The sequence below is a fragment of the Phlebotomus papatasi genome, chromosome 2 (genome assembly GCF_024763615.1).
Source record: "Phlebotomus papatasi isolate M1 chromosome 2, Ppap_2.1, whole genome shotgun sequence".
Lineage (NCBI taxonomy): Eukaryota > Metazoa > Arthropoda > Insecta > Diptera > Psychodidae > Phlebotomus > Phlebotomus papatasi.
Genome location: NC_077223.1, coordinates 86520683 through 86532217, shown reverse-complemented (window position 1 = coordinate 86532217; position 11535 = coordinate 86520683). Strand labels below are relative to the sequence as shown.

Here is an 11535-nt window from a genome sequence, read left to right as displayed (position 1 = left end):
TCGCTTCTTTGCAGCGGTTTTTTCGACATCGATCATAGACTTTGTAAAAGTTTCGAAAGTCCCTAAGATCTCAAGAATTTTACATAGTTCTTGATATCAGGATCCCGAAAATCAAGATCTTAAAATCTTAGATTTTCCGGATTCCAGGATCCCGAATTTCATGAGTAGTGCAATATTTAAATCCAGGTATTCCGAAAATCTCGAGATCTCGTATAGTTCTTGGTATAGTGATTCTAAAAACCGGAATCCTGAAATCTGATATTTTCGGGATGCCCGGATCCCAGGATCCCAAAATTTGGCATTAATGAAAGATTAAAATCCCGGAATCCCGAAGTTCTTGGAGTTCCGAAAATTTCGGGAATCCCACACGATTCATTGTATCTGGATTCCGAAAACCAGGATCTTAGAATTCTAGATAATCGGGATCCCAGCACCCCGAAATTTGAGATGAGTCAAATATTTAAATCGGGGGATCTCGGGTTTTAAAAAATCCAGGGATCCTGAAAATCTTGGGGTCCAGAAAATCATAAGATCGCACATGGTTCTTAGTATCGTTGAACTTACCTGGGAACCTGGGATCCTTAGGTTTTAAGGATCCCAAGATCCTGAAATTCGGGATTAGTGAAATATTGAAATTGTAGTAATATTCCGAAAATGTTAGGGATCCCACATAGTTCTTGGCATTGGAATCCTGAGAACTAGGATCCTAGATCCTCGGGATTTCAGCACCCAGAAATTCCGGATTATTGAAATATTTAAATCCTGGGATCTTGAGTTTTGAAATATTGTGGTACCCTGAAGATCTTGTAGTCTCGAAAATATCTGAGGTCCCATGTAGTTTTTGGTATCAGGATCCCGCAAACCAGGATCTAAGAATCCTAGATCTTCGAGATTCCAGTACCCGGAAATTTGAGATTAGTAAAAAATTGAAATCCTGAGATCCCGAGTTAAAAAAAAAATAGTGGGATTCAGAAGATCTTGGAGTATCGAAAATCTCAAGAGGATCCCGCATAGTTCTTGGTATCAAGATCCCGAAAATCAGATTCTTAGAATTCTAGATCTTCAGAATTTCAGTACCCCTGTAATTCAGAATTAGTGAAATACTTTAATTCCTAGGATCCCGACTGTTAAAAAATTGCACTATCCAGAAGGTCATAGGTTCCGAATGGTTCTTGGTATTAGGTTCCCGAAAACCGGTATCCTATGAATCTAAGATTTTCAGGATCTGAGGATCCTAAAATTGAAGATTAGTGAAATATTTAAATCCCAGGATCCCGAGTGTAAATAAAAAAGTCCCGGCATCCCTAAGACCTTGGGGTCTCTAAAATCTCTGAGTTCCCATATGGTTCGTCCTAGATCTAGAATCTTAGATTTTCGAAATTTCAGGACCCTAAAAATTGGGATGAGTGAAACATTCTAATCCCAAGATATCTAGTTTTAAAAAATCCCGGGACTATAAGTCATTCCTAATTATAACTTTAATAATAGCCATTTCTGCCTTTCCTGGGTAATGCTGCGTAGTGATCCCGCTATCACATTTCAGATCTCTTTCAACCGTTTTCCAGCGTTTCTAACTTGAGTTCGAAAATCGGTTTCGATATCGAAAGACAAGTTATTGAAGTATATTTTTCGAATTTCGAAGTGTTTTGAATGTCGATGTGTTAATTCTTGACTTTGTTGTGATAAAAAAGGAAGGAAGCTCATTTTATTTCTGTCACATTAATTTATTCTTTCTATAAAACCACTTTCGCGAATTTTCAATTTATAAATTCGAAAAATTTTGTTTGACTTTTTGAACATGAACAACATTTTGTGCTTTAGCTGAGATTCTTGGAGAATCGAAATCAAAATTCCTTTTCTCTTCTTTTTGAAAATGCTCTTGAATCATTTTTATAACAGGGTTTTCAAAGTCAAATACTTGAAAGGCTTTTAAAAGTTAATTTTTGAGCCATTGGGAAGAAGTATATTTTTATTTGAAAGGTCTTCGATTCTTAAACAAAGCGAAACCGATTATGATTTTTTTCCGTAAATATATTCTGTAATTTTTTTTTTAAATTAAGATTTATTGTAATCGCATTTTTTATTATCTGTAAAATCGAATATTCTTAACGACATTAAAAATATTTTCTTAGGTTTTACGACCATTCCTCCTGAGACGATTAAAGTGCGAAGTGGAGAAGCAAATGCCTAAAAAGTATGAACATGTTGTGATGTGCAGACTATCTAAGCGTCAACGGTATCTCTACGACGACTTTATGAGTCGAGCGAAGTAAGAATTGAAAACTCTAACTGAAAAGATTATTGAGACAAAAAGACAATAATGATGATTCATTCACGGTATTTTTTTTTGTCTTTGCTTTGCAGAACAAGAGAAACTCTTGCATCAGGAAATCTACTGAGTGTTATCAATGTCTTGATGCAGTTGCGCAAAGTCTGCAATCATCCGAATTTATTTGAAGTTCGACCAACCATCTCGCCATTTCGGATGGATGGCATCAAGTATTGGACGGCTTCACTGGTCTGTAACATCTTCGATTACAATCCACTGGAGGTGAGTCACACATTTGCTTCGTTGTTCTTTTTCTGTTTCAGGGCCAGGGGTAATTTATTTTGTGGTCAGAGCAGGGAGAGATTGTGGTCAGATTTTAGCCTTCTTGCTTATTCCTTCACACAATCATGAATCTTGTAGAATAAATTTCTGCAAGATTTTTTTTTAGCTGAGATTCTTTGCAATCTCAGTGTTATTCTGCAAGAAGTTGGGGGAACGATTAAGAAGTAAACATTAAGAAGAATTTCAATTTTTCTTAACAATCCAACTGGGAAAAGTGTTTCATAAAATTTTCAATGTGAAAACATCAAAGCCCTTTTCGTCATTTTCAGAGAGTAATTCCCCAAGATCCCCGAGGGTTCTCTGAAAATGTAAATGTTTCCCTGGGTTCTTTTAAAAAGAGGGTTTTCCGAGATCTCTGAAAGAATCTATGGGTTCCCTGGGCTCCTGAAAAATTGTGGGTTTTCAGGTTTCTCAAAAATGGAAGAAATCCTCGGATTCCTCGCGAGTTCTCTGAAAATTGTATAGATTCCCCAGTATCCTCGACAAATTGTAGGACTTGTCCGGATCCCTGTGAAATGTAAGGGTTCCTCGTTAGTTCCCTAAAAAATGTATGGGTACCCTGGGTTCCAAGGTGTGAATAAATGGTTCTCAGAGTGAATCATTTGTTCGTCATAATTTGGCCAGAAATCGGCAGATTGACACGAGGTCGGCAGATCGGCATCAGTTTTGGAAAAAATCGACAGATCGGCATTTAAATGAAACGTGAACGGCACAGTTATCTACTCCTAGCCAGGTTCCTTTAAAAAATGTATTGGTTCTCCGGTTTCCCAGAAAAAATGTATGGGTTCCCCAGTTTCTCTGAAAAATGTAAGGTTTTTCTGGGTTCCCTGGAAAAATTGATTGGGCCCCTAGCTTCCTTGAAAAAATGTGTGTCCGGATTCTTGAAAGACGTATGAAGTCACTGGATTTCTCGTGATACCTCTGAATGGATGTATAGGTTCCTCGGGATCCTTGCAGAAATGTATGGGTTTCTCGGGGTATAGATTCCCCAGGTTTCCTAACTAATTCTATGGCTTCTCCGGGTTTCTGAGAAATGTAAGGGTTCCCCGGATTCCTCGTTAGTTCCTTGAAAAAATGTATGAGTACCCCAGGTTCCTTAAATTGGTTCTCTGGTTTCCCAGAAAGAATGTATGGGCTCTTCGAGTTCCTTGAGAATATTGTTTAAGTGCTCTATGACTTTCATAAAAAAATGTATGGGTTCCCCTGAAATATATATGGATTCCCGGATTCCTCGTGAGTTTCCTGAAAAGATGTATACACTCAGAAAAATATTCGAGTAAAACTTACTCGAATCGTTGTTGAATTAACTCTTTTTCTTTGTGATTTTCGATTAACTATATTTTAGAGTTGATTTTACTTCTATTTAGGTGTAATATTCGGAAGAGTTGTTTTAACTTTTTTTTCCTAAAATTTACATGACAAAGAGTTAAAATAACACATTTTAAGACTGAAAATAACTCAAGTTAAGTTTATCATTTTTTTATTATTATTTTCTTGACCTCAAGTTCCCTATGTTCCGAGCGAAATATCTCGTATGATGCACGCAAATGTCTTCATGAAACACATGAACTTTGTTACACGAAAATCTTCTTGACTGAAGTATATTCTTCAAATGAAAACACTTAAGCATTTAGTTCAGTCGAGATGAAATTTTACATCGAAAAAGAGTAATAATTACATCGATATCCGACGAATTAATTCAACTCGTACGAATAGTTGTTTGAACTCTACACTGAGAAAAAAGCTGGGGTGCGATTAACTTTTTTCCTCATAAATTTAACACTTTTTAGGTGTAAAAATATATCAACTTTTTTTAATGTTAATTTTACACCATTTTGAGGGTAAAATTAACATGAAAAAGGGTAACTTTAACCTCTAATACACCTGAAAAGCATAATATTTACACCGATTTCGGATCAATAATGCAAAGTAAAATAAACATTTCCGGAATGTTATTTTTACTTTTTCGGATTTCTCTCAGTGTATTTACTAAAATTTACACCGAAAAAGAGTAACAATTACATCAATATTCGTAGAGTTAATTCAACTTTGCCATAGAGCTCTTTTTAACTTTTTAGGTTTTTTCTTAGTGTAGGTTCTCCGAGTTCATTAAAAAAACGTATAGGTATAGAAAATTTGTTTGGGTTCCTCATGAGTTCTTTGAGAAACTACATGAGTTCCCCAGGTTTCTTGAAAAGTTATACAGCTGTCCCGGGTTCTGATAAAATGTAATGGTTCCTGGTTTCCTAAAAACGATGTCTGGGCACTGCAAGTTCCCTGAAGGAAATGTAAGGGTTCCACAAGTCTCCTGAAAAATCGTATGGCTTCATACGGTTTCCCGGGCTCTATAAAAAGATAGATCAGATAGATAAATTTATTCATCAACAATGCTTTCGAAGTACAGTTTCATTTTACTGAGATCCCGTGTAGTTTTCAGCGTCCACCGCCGTCTTAGTGCAAAACGGTAGAAAAGCACTTTCTCAGGTTGTATATGCCAGTCATGTAAAAAACATGTTTGAACTCTTTTTTGAGTACACAAAATCCCAAATAAAAACAAAAACAGAAGATTTTGCTCTGTTGAAACTGCACTGCTTTGCAGCATTGTGAGACGTTAAAAATGGCTAGCTCTTACTAAGCTGTAAGCCATTTGGGACAAGGTTCCATGATAAAATTGTTCAGATTTCACGTGGGTTCTCTGAAAAACGTCGGTTTTCTGAAAAATGTAAGGGTTCCCTGGATACTTCGTGAGTTTCCTGAAACTGTCAATCAGTTCCTTGTGTTTCCAATGAATTCCCTTATCAGATTGGCTTAAGTTCCTTGTAATAATTTACCCCTTGGTCATTTAAGCTTAAACGCAATAAACTTTCCCCTGTCTTATGAGGATTTTCAACTCATTATCCTTGGATTTCTTGCTGATTTATGTTTTTTTTTCAATTCTTCATTCCTCGCAGCAAATTGATCTCCATGCACTGAATTTAGTGTTAGTTAATTTAGAGCTAAGTCTCACGGCATATGTGGCACACAGATCAAAGCAATTGTCAACACCACGAAAGTTGATTGAAGAGATTGACACGGCTCCCGAATTGCCACCGAGATGTCCAATGGGCAAGTTCAGGATGCACGTTAAAGTGCGCGATGGACGTGTTCAGGAATCTCTGAGTGGTGGAAGTGTTAAAGTTGGCACGAGTCCGGCGATGCGAATGGAGGGAACGAAGTATGTGCCGATAACAAAGTTCCTATCAGCGAAAGGAGGGAGTAAAATGATGGAGAGTGGTGGAGTAGGAGGAGCAGGGGCAGGAGATATGACAGTTGCCCAGTTTGTTCAATCATCCAGTGATGGAGGATCTTCGTCAGCTGGACAAATTGGTGGGGTTCAGACATCGACAGTTCTGGTCAATAGCACGAGTCCGGGAGGTGCTACGACCATCAATTTGCGGCGGAGGCATGATTTGACGAAGGTTATTGGAGAGAATACGGGAATGATTGTTCAGACGTCCAATGGGAGGCATATTTTGATTCCAACATCCTCGACACCTGGTACAGCAACGACAGTTCTTACGCAGAATGGACAGAGATTAACTGTGGTTAGCAAGAATATTGGACAGGTTAGTGATGCCATATTCCATGCTTTTTTGATACAGATTCATTTAGGAACTCGCTTTGGGAAGAGGAAATTTGAAACTTTGGTCACGACATTTCTCACGTCTGACGGAGCTTTTCAATCCTTTCAAATTTTTTCTAGGGCTAGGTGCGGTACCTTCGCACAGTTGAAGCTTCGAACAATTCAATTTTTTCTACGTTCCTAATTGTTTTGGCCCATGATTCTTTTCAGGAAATTTGAAGCATTAGACTATCTTGAGTCGTTTAAGTTGTTTGAAGCTTGAGTCGTCCGAACGTAGAGCCCTGCGCACGGAAAAGTCTTGCTGCGTGCGCGTGTAAACGCGCAAATTTTTTTTCGACTTTTGCGCGCAAGATTTTTTTTGCGCGCAAGCTGTCTTTTAATCGAAATATTGTTTTGCTGGACATTGAGAAAGATAATACCAGGCAATGAAAAACTAGTTCCCGGTTCACTGAAAAACGTATGTAATTTCTTTGCCTGCTAGACATTCTTCATACAATAGATTTGACATATTAACAATATAATAAATAATATAAGAAAGTTTTGAATTGTGATTTTTGTTTCATACTTTTAAGTCGAAAATATTAGCCCAGGTTTTAATATTTCATTTAATAAGAGAAAAGTTTGATCAAAATTTCAAACACCATGAAAAAATATATGAAATTCCAGGTTTATTATTAAACTTTTAAAGTACTTTTGTTTGGTAAGAATCAGAGACGATTTATTACTAGTGAAATAGTAATTACAACAATTAATAACTTAAAATATTGCAGGTATATAAAACACAAATGTATTGACTCTATTGAAGTCGTACTAAACTTGAATGTTTTAAAAATGAGTCTCGTTCTAATCAATTACAATATAAGGTAATTGTTGAAACAATAAAATTCAGTTATATTCTTTATACTAAAATTCTCATAATGATTTCATTTTTTCTAAAGATTAAAATTGGCGTTATTTTTTATTTGTTTGTTATTTATTGTTTATTATTTTTATTTGCTGGACATTCCTACGGCTTAAGCCGAGAGACAACTTAACGTAATTATAATCAAAATATTGATTAGACTGATTAGACTACATTCCCACCAGTTTCCCACTATAGTCGTTTCTCGACATAAGCCGGATTTCTATCTGACATTAGCCTGGATTTATTACTATTCCTTTCATGATATCCCTTTCTTTTATAATAATACAGCGATATTAATTTCATACTCTTTCTGTTCCAAAAAGAAATCGTAAGTTTGAGAAATATTTCTGTCCCAAAATGTCGTACGATTGGAAAAGAATCACTATGAGGAAACGGTGTAAATTAAAATCTTTTTTTATTTTTTCGAAAACTACTGCATCTTTAAAATCTTACACTACTTCTAAATATAAATATCTACCGACCTGGAAAATTTTGTTTAGCAAATTCGCTCATTTCCCTGATTATACTTTATATCTGCAAAACAAATTTAAAGATAAAAATTTAAAAATAGATAATTTTAAAATATCAAAATAGCATTGAAACTTTTAAGAAGTCACAATTTTTTATTCAGGCTTACATATAGTTTAAAATATAATTAAAATTCGATATATTATTGCGTTAATAAATATATGTAGCTTTTTCGGGATCGAGAATCCTCGTTTTTTCCTTTTTGTTTTTTTACACTTTTGTTTATTCCAGTTTGTCTTTGAAATCTTTGTCTTTGGAAATCTTGTTTTTCATATATTTTCCACAATTATCGGAAATTTTGTCTGTCACACATTTTGCACAAGTATATTTTATAACTTTCCAAAAATTTCCATTTTCTCAGAAAATTTCCCTTTGTTCCAAAGGAGGTAATTAGACACTTCCCAAAACACAGAAAATTTCCTTTTACCCCGACCAGAGGGGTGACATTAGCTCTAAAAAATGCGACCGGTTTTAGTGTAATTTTTTCCCTGTTTTCGTACACATTTCACGAGATATCTCCAAAACTACTTAGGTTACCAATTTAGGGTTTTCGGTTGCGTCTTCGTTATTAAATTGGCTTTTATTTTGTATTAGTATTTTTTGCTAATTCATTCTACAATGACAGAAAACAGCTAATAAACTCAAAAGTTTTTTCGGCTCGCTAGAAACATATGGGAAACATAGGAAATGTCATGCTCCTGACCCCGACAGGCGACACTGATAATTTCCCAAAACAGTAAATTTCCCACTGCCCTGAAGTACGAAACTAAAATCTTAAAAAAACCAAAGTGATTTCATTATTTAATTTAATAAAATATACTTGTTTAAAATATGTGAAAGACAAGATTTCCAAAAAGCAAAAATTATCGAAGACAAAGATTTAAAAGAGAAACTGGGAAATACAAAAGTGTAAGAAAACAAAGTGAAAAAAAACGAAGATTCCTCAAACCAGTTTTTTTTTGAGTACCGTTTCAATTCACTTAAATTGTAGTATGAATAAGGTTGGAACCTGACCCAACCATTATATTATAAAAATCGTCACTGAATTTTTATTATCCTCCTGAGGAAAATCTAAGGATTTACAAGAATTGCTTGTGGTAGGTTTATGAACCTAATAAGCAAGACATTTTTTTTGCTGTAGTAGAAAATAGCTTTGATTTGTGTGTAAATCACGTAAGGATTGCAAATCTTAGACTTCATTCCATAGTATGGTCACTTTCCACCATTTTCGTCCAATTTTAGTCAGAGCATTACTCAAATTTGAATTATAGTAATATATTTGTAATTTTACGCATTAAAACTTTGTTATACTCAAACAAAGTTTAACAAAATTAACAAAAGTGATTTCAAATGACAGACTTTTTCCTCAAGGAAAAAAGAATGTAAAGAATATAAATAAATGCTGCGCGCATGAAAACTTTTGCTGCTGCGCGCGTTCTGCGCGCACAAAAAAAATTGTGCTGCTGCGGCGTGAAAAATCAGCTTGCGCGCTACGCGCATTACATGCGCGCAGCCCTGCGCAGGGCTCTTCCGAAGGTACCGCGCTTGCCCGTAATACATTTTTATTTCATATTAAAAGATTTTTCAAAAGGGTTAGACTAATGTCATTGCATTAAAACACGTACAATTTAACATCGCGATGAATTAGGTGAACAAGATAACACAGCATGTGATCACAAAACCCATCTTCAAGATGTCCCCAATTGTTACTGGAAGTACTCAACCGCTGGCAGCTGTTGTCGCTCAGCAGCTGAAGTACTATTCAGCTCCGACGTCCGGACAACCAATTTCTGTCAATCAGACACCAGAATCTGAATTTGTTGTGATGGAGACTGAAGAAGGGCGTCGTGAACGGAGAATTCATCAATTGAAACTTCTCAGTCGGACAAATAGACGCCGTGTAGATGCTACTCCAATTTACGGAGAAGATCTCAGGGAGTCCATACTGGATCTCAATCGAGGACCAGCCATGGAGAGTAGTCCTTGGACGTGCAGAGGATATCAGACATGCCAGTATGCTATGATGCATCAGAAGCGTGATCTCGATACGACTCTGGGTAGCACGATAAAGACGTATGAGGAGAGGACGCGAGAACTCAGATCCATCTTCAGCAATTTTGTCACTTTTGTACCAAATGTCTCAGCACCAATGCCAACATTGCACCTCTCGCATCCGTCACCGTCCAGGCTCAATGAAGAACTCGATCAGCAGGTTGTTCTGCAGGAAGAGCTCTCATCGAAGCTGGTCCTCTTGCATCCCATCATCTCCGCCATGAGCACTCAGGTTAGTTGGATATTTCCCCTCTTTGCTTTTACATTCTCTTTCAGGCTTTAAACTGCAAAATTTTGGTGTAAGTTTCTCACAAAAAAAAATGGGTGATTGCATCAGAAAATCAATGGAGATATTTATACAACAATGTATCATTCATTTTTGCACTGATGCAAGAGAAAAAAGTGCATTTGAACTTTTGCAATTCATGATGTAAAACAAAACATGAATATTTTTGCAAATGCAATATTTGACATTCCAATGAGAAATGAAAAGGGGGGATCTTTCTCCTAATTTTTTTTTAGCACATGACTTCTCGAAAGCTTCTGCATTATCGACTTTTCTTTGTGTTGGTTCTTGTCACGACTTTTTCATTCTTTTAGTACATGGCGAAAAATGGAGAAAATAGTCGAGAGAGGAAGAAACACAAAGTTGATAATGCAGAAACACTTGAGAACAGTAAAGTGCTAAAAAAGCCGACAAGGCAGAAGCACTTGAGAACAGTCATGTACTAAAAAGAATGATCAGGAGAAAGATTTCCTTTTTTTAGTTTTAGCACTTTACTGTTCTCAAGTGCTTCTGCGTTATCGACTTTTCTCTGTGTTGGTTTTTGTCACGACTTCTGATAAGTTTTTTTAGTACATGACTGCTCTCAAGTTCTATGTTATTGACTTTTCTTTGTGTTAGTTCTCGTCACGACTGTTTGGCGGTTTTAGAACATGACGAAGACTGAAGAAAGTAGTCGAGACAGTGCAAATGGTGCTATTCCAATGAAAAATGAATGTTTTTTTTTAGCACTACTGTTCTCAAGTGCTTCTGCGTTATCGACTTTTCTCTGTGTTGGTTCCTGTCTCAAATGTTTGGTGGTTTTAGAACATGGCTAAGACTGGGGAAAATAGTTGAAACAGGAAGCAACACAAAGAAAAGTCGACAAGGCAGAAGCACTTGAGAACAGTCATGTGCTAAAAAAAAGCTCAAGAAAAAGATTTCCGTTTTTCAGCTTTGGCACTTTACTGTTCTCAAGTGCTTCAGCGTTATCGACTTTTTTTCGTGTTAGTTCTTGTCTCGACTGTTTTCCCCAATCCTCGCCGTGTTCTAAAATTATTAAACAGTCGTGACAGGAAGCAATACAGAGAAAAGTTGATTATGTAGAAGCATTTGAGAACAGTAAAGTGCTCATTTTCCATAAAGTTCATTTTCCATTAGAATAGCATTATAATGATATTATTTCAATGAAAAATGAAAAGGGTGAATGTTTCTCTTGAATATATTTTTTTTAGTACATGACTGTTCTAATGTGATTACGTATAATTTTGACTTCTTTTTGGCTTGTTTACTGTCACTTAAGTTTGATGGTTTTAGAACACGGTAAGGACTAGAAAAAACACTTGAGGCAACACAAAAGAAGGTCAATAATGGAAATGTACTCTAGAACAGTCATGTACTAAAGTTATTCAGGTGAAAGATTCCCCCTTTTCTTTTTTCACAAAGGATTACATGATTTTTAATTAATTTATTATTGCCCCCGCCCCCTCTTTACAAATTGCTAGCAATCAAAATATTGAAAATTATTGAGATTTTTTAAAATTATATCTCTGAAA

At 35.9% G+C, this 11535-nt stretch overlaps 1 protein-coding gene across 2 annotated transcripts in view; it reads left to right on the top strand.

Moving 5' to 3' along the window:
• LOC129804856 (helicase domino) overlaps positions 1–11535 on the top strand; it is a 97803-nt gene that overhangs the window by 41495 nt on the left and 44773 nt on the right. For both annotated transcript variants that reach the window (XM_055852515.1, XM_055852514.1), the window contains exons 12-15: positions 2133–2269; positions 2365–2551; positions 5563–6216; positions 9314–9949. In XM_055852515.1, coding sequence (XP_055708490.1) covers positions 2133–2269; positions 2365–2551; positions 5563–6216; positions 9314–9949 — 1614 coding nt within the window. The remainder of the gene's footprint in view (positions 1–2132; positions 2270–2364; positions 2552–5562; positions 6217–9313; positions 9950–11535) is intronic.